Genomic DNA, 20,831 nt, shown 5'->3' with positions numbered 1-20,831 from the left:
ATTTCATGTCATTCCAGATGGCAGAATTGGGTCCTGAGGTCAGAATTTATATAGAAACTGTTATCTCAGGATAAATAGATTGTTGGATAATAAGACCAAAGATGTTAGAGTGGGGCTTCATACATCAAATCAGGCTTTAAGTGGTCACTGAGGTCTCCTCTGACTAATCCATCATTCTGTGAGCTCTGCCACCTATATTTGTTCCAAGTCAAACTATCCTATTTCCTTCCACCATTTCTCTTATAACATCACTTCCTGTAATGCTGGTCACCCGCCACTTTTTGTTTAATGCCCTCTTTATGAAACACGTGCACACAGTGAACTCCTGAATGTGTGTGCAAGAAAACATATTGATAAAATGGGCTTAATATGTGGAAAGCACTTGTAACAGTGCCTGGCATATGTTAATATAAGATATTACTACTGTAGCCTTTTTAGTAAGGGTGAAATGTGGCACTGTGACGAGTATGGATCAACTGTGGCATATCCATAGAGTGAAGATGCATGTAACAGGAGCTACATGCATCAACAGATTTGTGGTAAAAGACACACATGAATAAGCATCTAATTCAAGAGACTGCCCCTGAGAGGGAGGGAGGTGAATGGGATCAGGAAAGGGTAGACAGGATGCTTCAGTTGTATCTGTTTTTTACTCATCAAAGGATTGGGGGGACTTCCCTGGTGGTCCAGTGGTTAAGATTCCACGCTTCCAATGCCAGGGGCACAGCTTCCACCCCTGGTCGGAGAGCTAAATCACACATGCCGCAACTAGCCAAATTGAGGATTGGGAACATGAGTGGGTTTTTTTTATTGTCTACACTTTTTATATGCCAAAAATCCCATGGACGGAGGAGCGTGGTAGGTCCATGGGGTTGCAAAGAGTCAGACATGACTGAGCAACTTCCCTTCAAAATAGAATATGTTATTTCAAATGGGATCTGACTGACCCAGGTATAGTGAAGCAAATTTCTTCACTTCTTGTGATTTCTGAACTCCAGATTTCTGCCTGACTTTCTTTCTGACAGCCATTTCACACTGTTGACTCGAAGCTTGCTGACACCTCAAGTCCCTAGACCTTTTTTGCACAAACTACCTTTTTTGTGTATGTGTGTGTTTTCAGGGTTTTTGTTTGTTTTGGGCCCAGTTGCGAGTGCAGCTTGTAGGATCTTAGTTCCCTGACCAGGGATTGAACCCAGGCCCTCACGCCCTCAGCAGTGACGTCTCAGAGTCCTAAGGACTGGACTGCCAGGGAATTCCCTTCACAAACTTCTTTTAAGCCAGATTTCCACCCATATTATATTTATATGGCTGATTTGGGGGGGAACCTAAATGGTACACTTACATTTATCCCTGCTATAACTTTTCTGTCTACTTCCAGCCCATGATTCCAGCCTGTCAAAATATATTTGTATTGTGATTCTGTTATCTTACATATTAATCATCCTTCCAGCTTTATGTCATTGTTACCACTGATGAATATGCCTACCTTGTAGACTGGCTATGAGACTCAAGTGAGATTTTGCATTTCTATATATGAAAGTACTCAGAAAACTGTAAAGTGCTATACAGATGTAAATTATTTTATTTCATATCATCAGTGATTTATTAAAATGTTGAATGATTAAACTGCTGAGGACAAAGCCGAGACCAACACTAAACAAACTAGAAATGTGAGTTGGATGCAAGTACAGCTGGGTAGATCTCAAGACACTGAGCAACTCTACTCAGTTATTAAATCTGTCAAACTCTACTCCCATCCAGCTCACAGTCCTTCACTTTGGCCATAAAATCATCATGAAAATCTTTGTCAATTGCTCTGCATTATTATGGTACCCCTCCAATCTGTCTTTCAAGTATATTATCCCAAAAGTGTGGCATGACTTGTTCTTAGAAAACCTATGGTGGTTCTTGGTGATCATTGTTTCACTAAAGAGAGGACTGCAAAGATAGAGAAGTTTTTCATTTTTTCTAGAATGTCTTGCGAATGAAGGGAAGGTACTTCAAACCTAGTCTTCTGACTCAGTAATGTTTCTTTCTACAAACCTGTTTTGCAGTGTTCCTGCAAGGGCTGGTGTGGGAACAAGCAGTGTGGGTGCAGGAAGCAAAAATTGGACTGTGGCGCAGACTGCAGCTGTGACGCCACAAAGTGTAGGAACCGTCAGCAAGACAAGGTAGGATCAGTGCTGTCACCCGTCACCATCCCTTCAGATCTCCCAGAAGTCTGTGCCCTTTTCTTCCACCTTCAATCTTGAAACCTGGAGTCTCCTGCTCAACCCTTCCTACCCTCCTTCCCCCTGAACCAGAAAAAAGCTATTTCATTTCTCAGTCCTTTCTTGCTGCTAGCCTGTCCACACCACCCCTCCAGAAGCCACAGCCCCTCCCAGGAGATTCCCAGATATGCAGTTCCTCACCCCCAGCCTTGGCTATAAAATTTCTATGCAATGTCTATGGCAGGAACAAGGAACCAGAGAGCAAGCATTTACAGGCATACAGCCACACAGAATCAAACTAGTCAAGAGGCTTAGCTGGAATTGTAAGGGCCACGTGCTGAGGTAGCATCTTCCAGGAAAGAAGTTAATCCTTCTGACATCTTGGGACATTAGTTACTTAGACCTTCGCCCTGGGTACCAGCTATTCCATGGCTCTAGGAAAAGACCCCCAGGAACTTGGTCTTCCTAATAAGCACTGTTCATGAGCCAAGCTGACTGTAACTGTTCTTACACTGCTCCCGGGAATAGCAAACTCAGGTGAACAAAATGTGCAGGAGACGGGCAGCACCAGGAAGGTCAGATCCCCGTCCTTGCCTTCTGCCCACCTGTGCCCACGAGCAAAAGTTCATTCCTACCGCTCTCCATGTAATACACAAGAATTCCAGCAAGACTAGTTCACCATGCATTTTGCAGTTTTGCCCTGGGTCTTCTATTTAAAAGACTTCTAGAATAGGTAGTCATTAGAGAATTAAAATGACAAGCTAGAGGTCAGGCTAAGAACTGTAGAAGTAGCATTATAGAAAGACCTTAAGGGTTCTCTGTTCCCATGTTTTTCTCAGTTTAGGTTCTAGAGTCCTACAGTGGCTCCAGGCAGAGGATTATGGCCCAACTCAGTTTGACCCCATGCCAGCCAAAGCAGCTTGCTCTTGTTTATTTATCAAGTTTCCTCTAAGAATTTCAGTTGTAAAACCACTGATCTAGTCCAATACTGCCATTTTACAGAGAAGGAAACTAAGGCCCAGAGATAAGCCTCAGTGACTTGCCCAATATTATACAGCTGGTCATGGCGGCTAAGATTAGACCTCAGGCTTCCTGACTTTTAATCCACTTCAGTTTCCATGACAACAGGCTATAAATCTAATCCAAGCTCTACCACAGAGTCGCCTTGTTACCTAAGCAACTCCTCTCTCTTGGCCTCAGCTTCCTCTCTGAAAGGAAGACTGATACAGGCAACACTCTGCAGAAATGCTAAAAAGGATAATGTAGACTGTGGAGGGGAGAGGATTAATGGCCAAGGCTCAGCCTTGTTTTAAACCTTGCCTCGTGATGTGTCCTGTGCTCTCCTCTCCAATCCTTTGCCTTCAGAGGTTTCCTTTGAGCATTGTGAGCCCTGCCCAGCAGGATCACCCTAAGACTTGCTTAGACTGTCTGATGAGGCTCTCAGAGCTGGTACCTCCCTGGCTGAAGGGGAGCAAACCAACTATGTAACCCTAGGAGCTGAATTTCTAACATGCCAGTCTGCTTGGTTCTCAGGATAGCCTGGGCACAGTTGAGCGGACTCAGGATTCTGAAGGCTCCTTCAAACTGGAGGATCCCACAGAGGTGACCCCAGGATTGAGCTTCTTTAACCCTGTCTGTGCCACTCCCAACAGCAAGGTAGGTGGGCTAAAAGCCAGGTGTTTCCAAATGTATCAGTGTCCATCTCTGCTTTAGCACTGACAGAGAGCTGTGGGGTGGGGAAGGGAAATAAAGGTACAATCAGCTTGCTGAGAATTGGGCATTGGCTAGAGTGTTTTCTTCAACAGAGCAATTTGGGGGGTCACCTCTGGGAGTGTGCTAAGTATTTGTAGTGGCTAGGCTGTGCTGAGCCTCTGAACCCAGCCCAGATCCAGTCACAGCTATCTCTGTCCTTCCTAGATCCTGAAAGAGATGAGTGACGTGGAGCAGGTGCTGTTAAAGAAGACGGCTCCAGCTGCCTCCTCCCTTGGCCTCTCAGAGTCGAAACATGTAGCAACAGAAACCCAAGGAAATAAAGCTCCAGGGAAGAAAAAGAAACGAGCCCTGGCCAGCAATACCAGCTTCTTCTCTGGCTGCTCCCCCATTGAAGAAGAAGCCCACTGAAGATGGATTCATCATCTCTGCCCCAGTCTGGCCTGGGAGATGCATTCAGGTTGTGGCCAGAAGTGTTTTTTAATGACTCCTCTTGATTTCGGACTCCTTGCTGTGAAAAAAAGGAACAACATGTTACTGAAAAAGGGTGTCCAGCACTCCCAGCCCTGAACTACTCTCTTCTCCAGAAGGGTGCTGAGCTACCTGCTGAAGAGAGAACCAACTCTCTTCAGAGACCTTTCTGGTGACTCATCAGGAACGAGTCTTCAGTACAATCTAGCTCTTTCCTCCTCATGAGCAGTTAGGGCTGTCTCCAGATGGGAACGAGGCTGAGGCTGTCTTATCTCAAGGTTGTCTCAGCTTAATGGCAGAGCCTGCTCTGTGTTGGAGGCCTGGCACAGATCCTTCATGCCACCTCCAGAATGGGGTTGGGATCTTTCCTGTCTCTGGATTTCAATGTTTTAACAGCACCCTCAGTTGTCTTTCATGTTGCTCGGAGGTAAATGAAATCTTTTTAAATGTTAATGTTAAGTAAATAAATAAATCTTAGTCCATCTGCTGTTTGGAAAGATTCTTCTGTGCCAGAGGGAGAAATACAATTTCAACCCGTGTTCCTCCACCCCTAGGAATGCTATTAAGGAAGCTGGTGCAAGTGCCCAAACCTCACCGCCTTGTAGCAGCGCTCTTTCCCCAAGGGGTATGTGGAGCGCGAGCCATGTGTCTTCATGTTGCTGTTATCTCAGGAAGTTAGAATAATGCTAGCAAGGCCAGTGACCTGAGCTTCACTGGAGAGCCTGCCTGACCTTCAGATTTCTGGGGAAGATACCATATTTACTAAGCATCTCCATGTGCTTGCCACAATTTTATCCACTCCTCAAAAAAACGTTCAAGGTGAATAGGTCTCATTTTGCACATGAGGAGACAGATACAAAGAAGCTGTCACTTCACTGGTCACAGTTAGTAATAGAGCTATGACTTGAACACAGATGTGACACCAAAACTTACGTGACCCAAGAACGACAATGGTGGCCATTAACTAATGCCCCGCAGCCTGACCTGGCATTGCCTGGACATGGGATGTTACTGCTGCCCAGCCCCTGGACAGCACCCCACTCGCTTCCTGCTTTCTCCTCTAAAAGGGAAGAGGAGGGGCGTGGCTGACTCCTCTTGCTGCATCAGGGCTCTCTATCTTTGCTTAAGGCCCTGGTCCTAGGGCCTTCATATCCATGCATTCTGAATCCCAGCCCACACCCCCCAAAAAAAGCTCCAAAAGTACCCCCAGAATTCGGCACATGAAAGCCAAGACTCCTCCAGAATCCAACAGAGTCCAAGTAGAGGAAACTGAAGGATAACCTGCCTAGAGCGAGGTGACCCTGCAGCCTTTGCTGGCCTCCTGCCAGCAAGCGGCCCTGCTTCTCTTTGCATTTTAATGCCGAGGAAGCAAGGGAGCCTTTGCCATTGCCAACGAGAGCCTCTGGATACAATGGAAAGGCAGAGAAGGAGGGGGGCCAGCTCTTGGCATAAGAGAGCCAGTCATCTCACTGTTTTCAAATCCAGTGCGTTTAGGGGGAGGGGTAAGCTTATTCCCAGAGAAAACATTCTTTCCCACCAACACTTTTGGTAAAAAAGTAAAAAACCAAAAGGTAGAGAGGGAAGGTCAGTCAAAGCCAGCCCCTAGTCCCCAGCCCACCCAGAGCCCGCCCCATGCTTTAGGGCTACGCTGACTCTACAATCCGCCAACCATCCCTCTCCTGCTTGATGGTGTGGTGACAGTGTCCTTTGTATGTGTTCACCTTCCAAAAGCCGGTGACCCTAACATTATACACTCTTTGAGTGATTCTTGGAAAGAGACTGTAGATGCCTTGGGGTCAAGGCAGCTGGAATGATGCAAATCTCAGCACATCTTAAATGAGCATCTCCTTTCTGGGCTGATGGGTGGAAGAGAAGGGCTGCTAGTGTCACTCAGGCCCCACCAGGTCCCCAGAAACCCCTGGTCCAGAAACAGGGTGAAACAGGAAGTGGCTTGCAACTCTTGAGTTCTCTTCTAGATGCACCACCTTGCAGACATGGATCCCAAGAGGGAAGGGGAGGCTGATAAATTAAAGCTCTCCTCCCAGGAAGCTTGAGACTGAATGCTAGACTTCCTCACACACATACACACCCTTTTCCAGGGGACTAACTGGGCCCCTGCTCCTTACTGCCAAGTTCCAAAGTTGTGTGGTCACCTCCCCCTAGCTTCCCGCCCACCCGTGCCCTCAGCCCTCGCTTCCCTGAGCCAGGACAAAGCCCCAGCAGTGACTGAGAGGAGAACAGGAGGAGGGACAGAGGGATGGGGAAAGCTGCACAAAGGAATTCCTCACCCCAAGCCCCCTGACCGGCGGCAGCGGCAGCGAGTAAAGAAAAAGATCTGCTCACCCTCCCCCTTCCTGTTCCCACCTTCCCACCGACCCACGGACAGACGGACGGGGCACAGACACCACAGGCCACAGAGCAGCTGCAGACCTTAGGAGAGGACCCACACAACCTCCGGTAGGTGGCAACAGTGCCACCTGTTTGACTGGTGGGGCTGAGCCAAGTACTGGAAGAGGGAGGAGGCAGACAACTCGGACAGAAGCTGGGAAGCAGTGCAGAGCACAGAGCGGAGTTGCTGCTGAGAAAAGGTGTGAGGGCTTGGGAAGGCTTGGGGCCACAGGCGGGAGTGGCGGGGAGGAGACCAGCTCCTGCTGGCAGGCATTGGGCCCAGGGATTGAGCAGCACCCCTGGTCAGCATCCCTGACTGGAGTTTTCTGACTGCTCAGCTCCTGGCCCCATCCTACAGCTCCTGGAGGAAAAGGGGACCCTGGAAGGCAGTGACTGGGGTGCAGGGGCAGGACCTGAGGTACGGATGTAGCCCAAGGCAGGCTCCTAGCACTTGCTGGTCCCACCATGGGAAGAGGCAGGGGACCTCCCTTTGGGTGGGCTTTTTCCTTAGAGGGGTGTCAGGGAGGGGAGAGGTTTCCTCCCCTCAGGCCCTCCCTCAGCTTCAGCCCCCTAACTTCCAGGCTCTTCCCCAACTCTCCTTTCCAAAGGCAAGCAGAGGGTGAGAAGGGCTGTTTCAGGAGCAGCCACATCCTCACTCCTTTCAGGGTCCCGGCCACTGTGCACGCCTAAGACCTCACAGCCTCAGGGGAGCCCAGACCACACACACTTTGGGTGTATCGAGGGGCACTGTTACATATTCCAAGTCACCTAGAAACCCATTTCACTACCAGCCACTAGTGCACACGCACATGCAAATGCTGACACAAACCCCACACCTTCTCATGTAGACTCACAATCACATGCCCAGCCTCGTCTGGGGATCAGTAAGCCAGCTTGGTCTCAGCTTGGCCCCAAAGCACAAGGTCCAGGGATCCCCTGCCCTAAGACAACCACACAGCCCCAGGCATACCTTTGCCCTGTATCTGTTGTACTTTCACCAAAGTGACCTCAGAGGGCGGGGCCCCTGAAAGGGGAAAGGCGGCAACTTGGTTCCTGGCTAGGGTGGGGGGATGACTGGGCAGGAAGGGACAGGACTGGGGCAAAAGGGCTTCGATTTTCCAGGCGTGTGCCGGCAGGGAAAAAGTTCCTTCAGGAGGTAAGGAGTGACCCAGGCAACTTGTACTCGTCAAGAATTCTCCATGCTGGTGGTGCCCCCTGCCCTCCGGAAGATGGAAATAGAATCTTTCAGTTCAGAGCTTTGTGATGTCTCCAATCTCTGTATCCACAGCAACTGACCAACTAGCCACTAGCCAGGCCTCCCTGGGTCCCAGGCCAGGACTGGTGCCTCTGCTTCAGGTTTTTCCTGGTTCCTGTGGTGAAAGCCACACCATGGGGCTGCCTGAAGCTTGGCCAGATTTGCCTCAGCTTGCTAAACCCTGTTTGCCCCACCCCAGGCAGTTTTTCCTGAGTCCCCACCCGAGGCAAGCACTCCATCCCCAGATAGGGATGCTGTTAAAAGGGGAGGAGTTGGACAGGGTGGGTGTGTATCCGCCTAGAGGCTAGACCTCGTGAGTGTCTCACTGAATTTCTAGGTGTGCCGTTTAAAAGAAGACCCCGGAAACTGTCCCCTTTGCTCATCTCCTCCTCCAATCTGGCACTTGGAGCCTGCCCTGTAACCTCCATTGCTGAGCAGTGGCCCAGGCCTCCGCTCAGGCTGGGATCTGCCTTCTGCCAGGGTCCCTGAGAGCCAAGCGTCCCTCCCCCCAGGCCCTCACCATGGCCGAGTCCCCCGGCTGCTGCTCTGTCTGGGCCCGCTGCTTCCACTGCCTGTACAGCTGCCACTGGAAGCAATGCCCCAGAGATGGGAGGCAAACCGACAAGGTGAAGTATGGATGTGGGGGTGGGTAGGGGCAGAAGTCCAAGGCGGGGACCACTTGGAGGGGAAAAGAAAGCCAGGTGTGCTCAGAGACAGTGGAGGGGCAGGGATGGGGAAGGGACTTTCTCTCCCCAGGAGGAAAATCCCTTCAAATATGGAAAGAACTGCCTGCAAAGCACAGCAACCCCACGTCTTGCAGGAAGCCCCCTTGAGCTGCCATCCCCTGGGGACTCCGAGCCGAAGTGGGGATGTGAGCTGCTGTGAGCTTCTCTCCTGTCCCTCTGCAGTGCGAATGCGTCTGGTTTGGCCTGCTCTTCCTCACCTTCCTCCTCTCCCTGGGCTGGCTGTACATCGTGCTCATCCTTCTCAATGACCTGCACAACTTCAATGAGTGTGTCACGGACCCCCTTCCTCAGCAGACATGTCCATCTACTCCCCACCCTGGGACCCCTGGGTGCTCAGCCTGGCTTGTCCCCTACCCTGCCTCTTTGAAAACCCTTCCATGAAGTCTCCCCAGACCTTGGAGCCCCTGACCCCATGAAGGGCTTTCCTTCACTCCCTTCTAGCCCTGGTCCTGGATCCACCCAGCCTAACTCCCCTCAGGCCACTACTACCACCCTTTCCCCACTCGGACACCTCCCTCTCCCCTCCCACAGATTCCTATTCCAGCACTGGGGGCACTGGATGGACTGGTCCCCGGCATTCCTGCTGGTCATCTCTCTACTGGTCACATACGCATCCCTGCTCTTGGTGGGTGCAGAGACAGCTGGCCTAACCTTAGCCCTCCCTTCCTCGCAGCTCTACGCAGTTGCTCTCATCCTAGCCACTGAGGGGAGGGTAGGAGGGAGGGGTCAGCCTAGGAAACTCACTCAGTGACCCCTCTTGGCACATCATGACTCCCACCACCTCTGCCCCCAGCTCCTGGCCCTGCTCCTGCGGCTCTATGGCCAGCCTCTATGTCTGCACACCATCCACAAGGTAAAGTGGGGATGGGCGTACGTGGGAGAGGGGCGCACTGGACCCGATGCTCAGCCGGCTCTTCTCTTCCTGGGCACAAGCCCAGGGCCCAAAGCCCAGTAAATATATGTTGAATGAAAGGAGGACAGTGGATGAGCCAGGAGAAGGGAATGCTCCTGTTTTCATAGAGTGAGGGGCAGCCTAGACAGCCCAGGTTGACACAAACGTGTTCCTCACCCCTGGTTCCCCAGGTGCTGCTGCTCCTCATCATAATTCTTGTGGCTGCTGGCCTTGTGGGGCTGGAGGTCCAATGGCAGGAGGAGTGGCATAGCTTACGTCTGTCACTGCAGGTGAGTGGCTGATATCCAGCTCTTGGGGGGAACCTTCGCCTGTGGCCAGCCCCAGGACACAGCGTGCTCCCTGGTGCCCCGAGACCGCAGGAAGCTCTCAACTTCAAAAGTCAGCTCCTAGGACGAGAAGGGGAGAGGTTCTAAGGAGAAGAGCCCTCCTTACCAGCTCTTGTCCACAGGCCACAGCCCCATTCCTTCACATTGGAGCAGCTGCTGGCATCACCCTCCTGGCCTGGCCTGTGGCTGATACCTTCTACCATATCCACCAAAGAGGTGCCAACTCTACCCCTACCCTCCAGTCCCCTTAATGCCCACCAGTGCTTCTGCCTCCTGCTGCTCCATTTCCTACACCTGCGCTCTGTTTTCTACCCTGAGGGCCCACCACCGCCCTTTCTCCATGGCCTGTCCCCCACTCCCCACAGGTCCCAAGATCCTGCTACTGCTTCTATATTTTGGAGCCACCCTGGGCATCTACCTGGCACCCCTATTCATCTCCTCAGCCTGTATCATGGAACCCAAAGACCTACCACATAAGCCCAAGTTGATAGGACACCGAGGGGCCCCCATGGTGAGTGTGGGACAGAATGCTGGCAGGGTGGGGAAGGTCTGCTTCTCCAGGCTGCTGCGGCCAGGCCTGTGGGTTCCCAGGCTCCCACCCTTCCCTGCTCCCTCACCTTTCCCAGCTGGCCCCCGAGAACACCCTGATGTCCCTGCGGAAGACAGCTGAATGTGGAGCTGTTGTGTTTGAGACCGACGTGATGGTCAGGTGAGGAAAGCTGGGGCCCCTTCTCCCACCCAAATGACACAGCAGGGGAGCTCCAGAAGTGATGACCAACCCCAGAGCTTGGTCCTCTGACTCCCCTTGTGCCTTCAGCTCCGACGGGATCCCCTTTCTCATGCATGATGAGCGCCTAACCAGGACCACAGATGTAGCCTCTGTGTTCCCAGACCGAGTCAACAGCCACAGCAGCAACTTCTCCTGGGCTGAACTGAAGAGGCTCAATGCTGGGGCCTGGTTCCTTCAGGTGAGGACAGCCTTCTGCAAGGGACAGCCACGTACAGGGGCACTCTGGGCAGAGTTCATTCATTGATAACCATCTGCTGAGCCCTGTGCTGGGCAATAGGTATACAGTCTCTGCCCTCAGATCATTCCTTCCTAGTAAGGCTATCAGAATAGGAAACCTCAAGTGAGAACAAGGTCTGCACTGGGTAGAGAGGAGAGAGAGGAGGTCACTGTTGGGCAGGGGCAGTGTGGGAGAGGATCAGGAGCAGGTTCACAGGAGAGGATGTCTGAGCCGCATATGAAGTGAGGGTAGTTTTTAAGATGGGCAAGGCAGGGAACAAGAATTCTGGTTAGAGGGAAGAAGCTGGGTAAAGCCCAGAAATATGAAGAAGTGTTTTCAGGGAATGAAGAGTGGCTCAGTAGAAATTTTCTGGCAGTTCAGTGGTTAGGACTCAGCACTTTCACTACCTTGGGCTTGGGTTCAATTCCTGGTTGGGGAACTAAGATCCCCCAAGCTGTGTGGTGTGGCCAAAAACAAAAAAAAAAACAAGACAATGAAAAAGTGGCTCAGTGGAAGTGGGAGATAGAGATGCATGGGAGTCATGGGAGCTGAGGCTGGCTGGGGCCTGGGGGAGCAGAGTCTTGGTCTCTGGTGGGCTTTGAATGCCAGGCCCAGAAGTGTGGACTTCAATTCTGCAGATGATGGAAAATATTTCAAAGGATACTTAATTTGTTTAACTCCCCTTTTCTTGATTACCAAAGTAATACAAGTTCCTTGTTTAAAAAAAAAAAAAGTAAAACATCAGAGAAATAACCTAAAATTGAAAAATCTCCCGTAATCCAACCCTTCAGCTGGGTATGTATTCTGAGTGATGAAGACATCTGATTGCTTAAGAGTAAGGGATGTCTGAGTTTGAATCATGGCTTAGCCTCTTCCTGGCTGTGTGAGCCTGGGCAACATTCTTTAGGGGCTCTGTTCTTCATTTTCCTCATCTGTAAAATGGGAGTAACAACAGTACTTACCTCGTGGGATTGTTAGGAGGACTAAATAAATTAATACACATAAAGCACTTCTAATACTGCCTAGCATGTAGTAAATATTTAATGTGTTGATAGTTCACTTTTTCCATGTGATTAGGAGGCAAGGTCATTTGTTGATTTCAAGGGGAGGAGGGGAGAGTGGCAGAGGTTTGGAATAGCCAGCAGGAGGAATGGGAGAGGGAGCAAATCAAGAGCAAGTAAAAGGATGGCTAAGTGGCACAGAGAACACAAAAAAGGACTACAGGGCCAACAGCCCATGTGATATTCTCTGCCCCCCCAATTCTAGTGGGTGGAGGAGGTGGACAATTGTAGAATTCAATCAGAGTTTAGGGTTTGTGGGGCACATGGGGCAGGAAAGGAGTTGAGGGGGTTGTTGAAAAGTAGTTTAAGCTGAGGATGGACCATGGGTAGGGGATGTAAGTGTGGCTAGAAAGGGTCCAATGGACTGGGAGGAAACCAAGGGGTCAAGATCCCAGGGGTCTCCATGAGACCAAGAGAAAGTGTAGTGAGAGTGAGGAAGTTAGGAAACCCGGAGGGTAGGAGGTTGGGGTCAGAGTAAGGTGTCAGAGGGTTGAGAAAAGGCCACAGTTAGGAAAAAGGAAAAACTCTGACTCAACAGAGGGCTGAAGCTGTTCACCAAGTGGGGGAGACGAGTAAAGATAATGAGGATGGCGGCACAGCCTGGAGGCTTCTTCTGGTCTTGAAATAATTTTCTTCTTCTTATAGAGACAAACTTTCTGGGGGGCTAAGCCGCTGTCAGGCCATGATCGAGAAGATGCTGAGAGTCAAACAGTGCCATCCTTGGAAGAGATACTGAAGGAAGCTGAAGGCCTCAACCTTTCTATCATATTTGACCTGCGCCGCCCCCCAAGAAACCATACATATCATGACAGTTTTGTGAACCAGACATTGGAGACTGTGCTGAGTTCAGGAGTGCCCCAAGCCATGGTGATGTTGTCAGGACCCCAAGTGCCCCCTCTTGCCCCTCTCCCCTGTCTTCCCTAGACCATGACAATAATGTTGAGGCATCCCCCCTCCCCAGAGTCCTGCCCCAGCTCAGGTACCCCATCTGTGGTCATGCACCTTTACCCCTGCTGCCACCCCCAGAATCCCCAGACCTTCTCCAGCTTCATGCCCACCTACCCTGAACCACAGGTCCTTTGGCTGCCGGATGAAGATCGGGCTTATGTCCAAGAAAGGGCCCCCCAAATGCACCAGATATACGGACATCTGGAAGGCCATGGCACTGAGAGACCCCAGTTTCTCAACCTCCCCTATCAAGACCTGCCACTGTTGGATATCAAGTGAGTGCCAGAGGAAAGGAGCCAAGGGGATCATGTGAGGCTTAATGGTGTAGAAGATCCAAGGCTAGGAGGGCAAAGGCCATTCATTCATTTGCTCATACAACACATATTTATTGAACATCTACTATGTGTCAGGCTCTATTTATTGCAGGTTTGGGGCATGGGAGAGACAGATAATAAACCACTGCACAAAACATATGCATGTTGGATAGTGATAAGTGACATGAAGACAAAAATTTAGGAATGGGGTAGAGATTGGAAAAGAGGGGAGAAGGTCACAGTAGAAAGAGTAGTGAAAGAGGTGGTGTCTGGGCTGAGACCTGACAAGTCACAAGGAGGTGACAATGGGAAGAGCTGCAGAACAGCAGCCTCGTGAGCAAGGGGAAGGTGAGATTGGAGAGGTTGGCAGGGGCCAAACTGGGTAGGACTTTGTAGGCCACCAGGATTTTAGCTTTCATTCTATACCAGAGAGAGGGTGGATCCAGGAGAGAGAGGCAAGAGAGTCCCACATGTGAGTGGATGCAACCAGAAAACATAATAGACTTCAAAACCTGTAGTCACCAAGCTCTCTTATAATATACTTGTGGTTAGATAGGGAAAAAATGTGGACTGAATGATAGCCCAGTTATCATATTAAGTATTTCAAGGATCTTTCCCCAAGTTGTCACCATGGGAGGAGATAGGATATCAGGTTAAGACTCCCCTTAGTCTTGTCCTGATCAACATTGACTGCTGATCATGTTTCCAGAAGGCATGAATTGGTAATGAAAAAGGTGATGGGAAAATGGAGGCCCCAGAAGGTCTAAGCACTCTAAAGTGACAGGTCAAATGTACCAAGATGAAATGCAATGGAGATACATGTAAAGACCCATGCTCAAGGTCCAGAGGAAGCTCAATTGCACAAAAATAAGAGAGGGAGACACTGGCATCAGCAGGAACATGTGTGAAAAAGACCGGGACTTTGATTGTACACTGTGCATAACAAATGAGCCAAAGTCATGTGACATTGCCAAAAACTAGCCTGACCCTGGGTTGCCTTCACATGGACATAGCGCCCAGAAGGCAGGAGGAGTTTTGCTCTCCTCTAAGCTAGTCCCAGCCCACGCAGGCTATCACATTCAGATGCAGGCTCCATACTTCAAAAGGAACATTGGTAAATGGGAGTAAGATCAGATTAGAGAGGTTGGTATGGTGAAAGGAATGATAACCCAGGTCCCTGATTGAAGCAACTGGGGTGGTTGGGCCTGGAGAAAAGAAGACTCAGGGGTATGTGGTCACACTGTCCCTCAGACCTCTTAAGGGATGGCATGGGACAAAGAGGAGAGACACATTTGTGTGACCCCAGACAGCAAAACTAGGACCCATGGGTGAAATCCACTGGGAGACAGGGCAGGTAGGGGCCCGCTATCCAAAGGCAGAAGTGATGGCTCTGGAGCAGGGACACTGTGGATTCAGATACGGAGAGGGGCTGTTTCCCTCCTATGCCTGGAGCCTCAAGATTCTGAATGTTCCCTATTTCTTCCCCGCCTGCACAGGGCACTGCACCATCATAACGTCTCGGTGAACCTATTTGTAGTGAACAAGCCCTGGCTCTTCTCCCTACTCTGGTGTGCAGGGGTGGATTCAGTCACCACCAACGACTGCCAGCTGCTGCAGCAGATGCGTTACCCTGTCTGGCTTATTGTAAGAGCTCAGGGACTGTCACCTCTCCTCCTCTTTTCCTATCCCTGCTTCTCCTTAACCCTTTTCCCCTCTTCCTTACTTATTTCCCCCCATACACCCCCTGGATCTGTATATGGGTGACTCTGGCCACTGACAGGGACCTTTTTCTTGTCTCACAGCCCGCTCGAACCTACCTGATAATATGGATCATTACCAATTGTGTCTCCATCCTGCTGCTTTTGTGGACTTTCCTCCTACAATGGTGAGTCCTTTGTGCCTCAGCTTTCTGGGTCTTCATTCTCCCTAGGGTCCTGGTGATGGGGTATATTCAGACTCATTGATGCGGCCTAGGGCTTGGGGTTTGGTCTGTTTGGACCCTTGGAGATTCTTAAACCCTTCCTTTATATGTCTAATTGGCTCGAACCTGGGAAAGTCAGTTTGGGGGAACTCAGGGTCAAAAGGTTGTGCTTGATGCTGGCTGAACTTACAATGTGAAGCTTTTCTCCCCATAGGAGGTGTGCTAAGGAGAGACAGAGAACCGGTAAGAGCTCTTTCCCCTCACCTCATTTTTCTCCTCCTCTAGTCTTCCCCTTGCTCACTCCCTGTGTGTCCCCTCTTACCTCTCCAGGGCTAGAAACAGCAGTGCTGCTGACCAGGATCAACAATTTCATCACGGAGTGAATGCCCTGTCTTAGGCCCCCACCAGCCAAAATCAGAGGCCTGTTTGCATTGGCCAACAGCAAGGAAGAGAGGGTGGCTGAGGTGGAATGTTGCTGGGGTTGGCATGGGGTGAATTTTGCCAGCAGGAGGTGCTCCCCTTGGGATTTTGACCTGAGGTGGTCAGAAAGACACTGAGTCACAAGAAGTTTCTCCCCAAATGAAACTTAACAGAGGAAGAGACAAGGAGATTGCCAAGAGAATGTTTCAGATCTATGCGCAGGTGTTCTTGTGTACCAGGCACAGGGTATCAGGGATGGGACAGCTCAGAACTGTGATTGAAGGAGATGACAAAATAGCCTTTCCTAGAGAACTGTAAGACGATGGAGACATCGACCTGGCTCCATTCACTGTCTCTCTTGACATATGCGATTTATCTGATTTCCTGCCTAGAGACAGAGCCCATCTCCTGCTAAAGAGCCCATCTAGCCATGTAATTCTGTGCCTGCAAGTGGCTTTTTCTTGTGCACAGTCTTCTTCAAGACACACTGGTTCTTGACCCTTGTCCATTAATCTGTTATTCAACGAATTTAATGCCCATTTGGCACAGTCTAATCTTCTCGGGGCTGGCACTGGGTGGAGGATGCACCTTGCATCTCGAGTTGTATGTGACATGACATTGAGGGGTCATCATGAGGAGAATCGTGGGTTGGCGGTGGCAAGTGGACCACCTGGGGCGATGAAGGGCTGCAAATGGTCAGCAGGAGCGCTAACGCCACAGGGGACATTCCCGGTGGCCCAAGCGCGCTATGCAGTCTTGCGCTGGAGCTCCACCTTGTGGTCACCTGCCCCAAAAGGAGGGCCGCGCCCGTCGTCACCTGTGAAGTATTAGCTGGATGCCACCTGTTTCTCGTGCCCGTTGGGAACCTGTGTTCTTGACTCCGGACCCCAAGGGCATGATCCGATTTCCACATGTTCTTGCTTCTCTGGGATGCGCGCAGGGTCTGGTTGCCCGACCCACGAGGAGCAAGTTCCCCGGTGTGTTTGCTGCTCGTGAGTCCCTGGACTAAACAATTTACATGACCGGCGCCGAGCTGGCCTACGATTATGTGACTGATAGAAGTGGGGGAGGGGCTACGGAAAACACAAGGACAGGAGGGGGCTCTGGCTGCCTCTTTAGTCCCCCACCGCACCCACATTCGCCCCGGTTCATTTCTCCACACGAAGGGAACTCGAACTAACGGTCTTGACTAGGTCAGGAGGTTCAGTTCTCAATTATTCCTCTCCCTGGGACCAGGGGTGGCACTGGCATCTAGGGACAAGACCCTCCTTGGCTGCAGGGCAGGCAGCCCTGAGAACTACAATTCCCAGGATGACGCTGGCCACTTCCGTTCTCGGGGTGGGCCGACCGAAGTGAGTTTGAATTTGTGTTCCCGCCCCCTCCTCCTCCCGGACCCGGCGCTTTCCCTCCTCGCCGCCCCGCCCCCGCCAGGCACACACGTACACAGGCCGCCGTCGACGCCGACACACCTGTCCTGCAGCTGGCGCAATGGGCGGGGGCACCGGCGTGCAACCGACTGGGAGGCCGGAGGAGCCCCAGTAGCCCGCGCCGCGGCAGCTGCCTAATCCCAGTCTTCTCGGGGGTCCACGCCGCCTGGGACCTCCTCTTCCACACACTACCTTTTCAAGCTGCAATTCCAGAGTTTGCCCCGTTCCGGATCCCGCCCCTCTGACTGACTGCCAGCCTCAGCTCTGGGGCTCCCAGGTACCGGCGCCCAGGTACGGCCGGGCTCTCACCTCTCAGCTCGGACCTCCCTCTCCCCTCCCCATCCCTACTTTGCTGTCCCCTCCCGGACGCCCAGACACCCAGCCCCGCAGCCTCTTCCTCCCCTCCCCTCCCGACTAGACCCTGACCGCCTCCAGAGTCTCCAAACCCCTCAGCCTCCACTTCTCAGCTCCCAGTCTCAGCTGCAGTCCTCTAACCTCAGGATCTAGACTCCGGGCCCCGCAGGAATGCCCCTAGCTCTTGCCCCAAGCCTCTAGCCTTGAGTACTCAGCCCTGTGCCTGACACCGCCCATCCTTCCTCTCTTCCCAGCAGAATTAGACTCTTAACTTCTATAGGGTCCTGGACTGGAGACTGAGTCTGACAAAAACTTGAGGGTGGAGGGCCAAGGGGAGCTGCTCATTGGGGTTCCAATGCAGTTGCTCTCGTTATTTTTAGCTGCTGACTCACAGATTCTGGCACTAGGGTTTGGGGCTAGCAGGCTGGGCTAGGGGGCTATTAATAGAGCTGAGGCACAGCCCCGACCCAGTTCAGTTTAGAAGCAGGGGGAGTAAGGAGCCTTCCCTTGGATCCTCTGGAATCGTTGTGGACTAGGGTAGTGGCCCTCTTGATGAAAGTGAAAGAGGAGAGTGAAAAAGTTGGCTTAAAGCTCAACATTCAGAAAACTAAGATCATGGCATCTGGTCCCATCACCTCATGGGAAATAGATGGGGAGACAGTGGAAACAGTGTCAGACTTTATTTTTTTGGGCTCCAAAATCACTGCAGATGGTGACTGCAGCCATGAAATTAAAAGACGCTTACTCCTTGGAAGGAAAGTTATGACCAACCTAGATAGCATATTAAAAAGCAGAGACATTACTTTGCCAACAAAGGTCCTTCTGGTCAAGGCTATGGTTTTTCCAGTGGTCATGTATGGATGTGGAGAGTTGGACTGTGAAGAAAGCTGAGCGCCGAAGAATTGATGCTTTTGAAGTGTGGTGTTGGAGAAGACTCTTGCAAGTCCCTTGGACTGCAAGGAGATCCAACCAGTCCATCCTAAAGGAGGTAAGTCCTGGGTGTTCATTGGAAGGACTGATGCTGAAGCTGAAACTCCAATACTTTGGCCACCTGATGTGAAGAACTGACTCATTGGAAAAGACCCTGATGCTGGGAGGGATTGGGGGCAGGAGGAGAAGGGGATGACAGAGGATGAGATGGCTGGATGGCATCACCGACTCGATGGGCATGAGTCTGAGTAAACTCCGGGAGTTTGTGATGGACAGGGAGGCCTGGCGTGCTGCAGTTCATGGGGTCGCAAAGAGTTGGACACGACTGAGCGACTGAACTGAACTGAGGGTAGTGGCTGGACTAGGACCTCTCTGGTTGCCAGTACCTCAGCCTGGTATCTCTACCTTGGAACTCTTGAGGGAAAGCCCCTGACAAAACTCAGGGCACAGCTCCCCCCTAAGTTTGCCATGGCTTGGGGCTCTGCCACAATGAAGCTCCTGCTGCACTGAGTGAAGAGATGACTTCCAAGTGCAGGGATTATTGTGCCCACAGCTTTGGCCTGCTTGGACCTACTCCTGGGCCAGAATGCTAGGTTACTAAGAGGAATAGCTGTGGATTTCTGGTTCCCAAAGGCCGTCATGATGATGGGATACTACAGCATGGTCCTAACAGAGAGAGCACAGAACTGACAGGATTTGCTAGCTCCAAACCAGACACAGGACTAACAAGCTGTCAAATTCTGTGTTACCACTCTCCTGTTCTTTTTGTTTCTTTCCCTCTCGTTGTGCTATATGCCTCATCACAGGTGTCAACATATCTCAGGCTCTCTCTCTACTCCATAGAGAAATCTAATTGAGGAAAGCCACTGAGAAACTCCTATAGGACCTTTTTATCTTAATGGGTGGAAGTAGGATTTTCCTAATCCATTCATTGGGGGTGGTGGAGAAATCTTGATACCTTAGTGAACTAATCATCAAAATTATTCCATCCCATGCCCAATGTGCTAGAATGCCCGTCCACCAAGAATGCACACCCATAACAATGTCCCTCACTCACAAAGCAGAAACTTCCCAGTTTCAGCAAACCTGATCTCTGGCTCCCAGGTGAAAAGCCCCAAGGGCTTTGGGGCAAGAGTGGTTATTTCTTCACACAAAAAGACTGGGGTCACCCAATGAAGCTGTGCTTTTGAGAATGAGCCCAGATTGTCATACCCTCATCCTGTCAATTTGCTGAGGGCGTTGGAGAGACCGTGGATTGGAGTCAGAAATAGTCACTCTCCTCCCAAATCCTGTATCAGGTTCCTCGGTGGCTGCAGTCTCATTGTCAGTTCAGTTCAGTTGCTCAGTCGTGTCTGACTCCGTGACCCATGGACTGCAGCATGCTAGGCCTCTCTGTCCATCACCAACTCCCAGGGTTTACTCAAACTCATGTCCATTGAGTCAGTGATGCCATCCAACCATCTCGTCCTCTGTCATCCCCTTCTCCTCCCGCCTTCAATCTTTCCCAGTATCAGGGTCTTTTCCAATGAGTCAGTTCTTCGCATCAGGTGGCCAAAGTATTGGAGTTCAACTTCATCATCAGACCTTCCAATGAATATTCAGGACTGATTTCATTTAGGATGGACTGGTTGGATCTCCATGCAGTCCAAGGGACTCTCAAGAATCTTCTCCAACACCACACTTCAGAAGCATCAATTCTTTGGTGCTCAGCTTTCTTTACAGTCCAACTCTCACATCCATACATCACTACTGGAAAATCCATAGCTTTGACTAGACGGACCTTTGTTGGCAAAGTAATGTCTCTGCTTTCTAATATGCTGTCTAGGTCGGTCATAACTTTTCTTCCAAGGAGCAAGCGTCTTTTAATTTAATGGCTGCAGTCACCATCTGCAGTGATTTTGGAGCCCCCCAAAATAAAGTCTCTCACTGTTTCCACTGTTTACCCGTCTATTTGCCATGAAGTGATGGGGCCAGATGCCATGATCTTAGTTTTCTGAGTGCTGAGTTTTAAGCCAACTCTTTCACTCTCCTCTTTCACCTTCATCAGGCAGCCTAGCTGCCTAACAATCTCAATTGCCTGCAGGGGCAGGGGTTGTTTTCCACCTGTAGGGGGCGCCTGTCTCCCTGAGGTCTCAGGCTGGAGGTCTAGCAGTTGGGAGGGGGTTCCAAGTGTCAAAGCATCACAGGGTTGATGACCTCTTCCCAGGGTTGCCAATCATGTCCAGTCTGAGCATCAGGGAGCCTGTTAGAGTGGGGAGAACCTCACTATGAATGTAAATGGATTTTACTCATATTCATTAAAATGAAAATGTGAAGGGGGGCAGTCAATGGAGATCAGGCATGAGGAAGGGAGTTTAACCCTCTCCATTCACTCCAGGCTTAGCAGTTTTTCTCCTGAGCTACTTTTTGGATGTAAGAAAAGAGTCTAGC

The 20,831-nt window shown here is 50.9% G+C and overlaps 2 protein-coding genes across 10 annotated transcripts in view; both read left to right on the top strand.

The window, feature by feature from the left end:
- KIF4A (kinesin family member 4A) overlaps nucleotides 1-4,873 on the top strand; it is a 128,322-nt gene extending 123,449 nt beyond the window's left edge. For all 4 annotated transcript variants that reach the window (XM_061136499.1, XM_061136500.1, XM_061136502.1 and 1 more), the window contains 3 exons: nucleotides 2,055-2,171; nucleotides 3,744-3,866; nucleotides 4,128-4,873. In XM_061136499.1, coding sequence (XP_060992482.1) covers nucleotides 2,055-2,171; nucleotides 3,744-3,866; nucleotides 4,128-4,331 — 444 coding nt within the window. In that variant the 3' untranslated portion in view covers nucleotides 4,332-4,873. The remainder of the gene's footprint in view (nucleotides 1-2,054; nucleotides 2,172-3,743; nucleotides 3,867-4,127) is intronic.
- A 1,750-nt stretch (nucleotides 4,874-6,623) lies between these two features.
- On the top strand, nucleotides 6,624-16,202 carry GDPD2 (glycerophosphodiester phosphodiesterase domain containing 2). Of its 6 annotated transcripts, XM_061136481.1 has the most exons (18): nucleotides 6,858-6,979; nucleotides 7,118-7,197; nucleotides 7,902-7,935; nucleotides 8,372-8,660; nucleotides 8,943-9,046; nucleotides 9,312-9,405; nucleotides 9,574-9,633; nucleotides 9,864-9,962; nucleotides 10,142-10,235; nucleotides 10,385-10,530; nucleotides 10,646-10,728; nucleotides 10,837-10,987; nucleotides 12,733-12,954; nucleotides 13,162-13,310; nucleotides 14,846-14,993; nucleotides 15,152-15,234; nucleotides 15,485-15,513; nucleotides 15,601-16,202. In XM_061136481.1, the coding sequence occupies exons 4-18, from the start codon at nucleotides 8,556-8,558 to the stop codon at nucleotides 15,651-15,653; spliced, it is 1,620 nt and encodes a 539-aa protein (XP_060992464.1). In that variant the 5' UTR covers nucleotides 6,858-6,979; nucleotides 7,118-7,197; nucleotides 7,902-7,935; nucleotides 8,372-8,555; the 3' UTR covers nucleotides 15,654-16,202. The 6 variants fall into 6 exon arrangements, with proteins under 6 accessions (XP_060992468.1, XP_060992464.1, XP_060992466.1 ...); XM_061136483.1 differs by lacking the exon at nucleotides 7,118-7,197; XM_061136484.1 differs by lacking the exon at nucleotides 7,902-7,935.
- The last annotated feature ends 4,629 nt before the right edge of the window (nucleotides 16,203-20,831 follow it).

Source organism: Dama dama, chromosome X (assembly GCF_033118175.1).
Source record: "Dama dama isolate Ldn47 chromosome X, ASM3311817v1, whole genome shotgun sequence".
NCBI classification, from domain to species: domain Eukaryota; kingdom Metazoa; phylum Chordata; class Mammalia; order Artiodactyla; family Cervidae; genus Dama; species Dama dama.
This window is presented reverse-complemented; position numbering and strand designations above follow the sequence as displayed.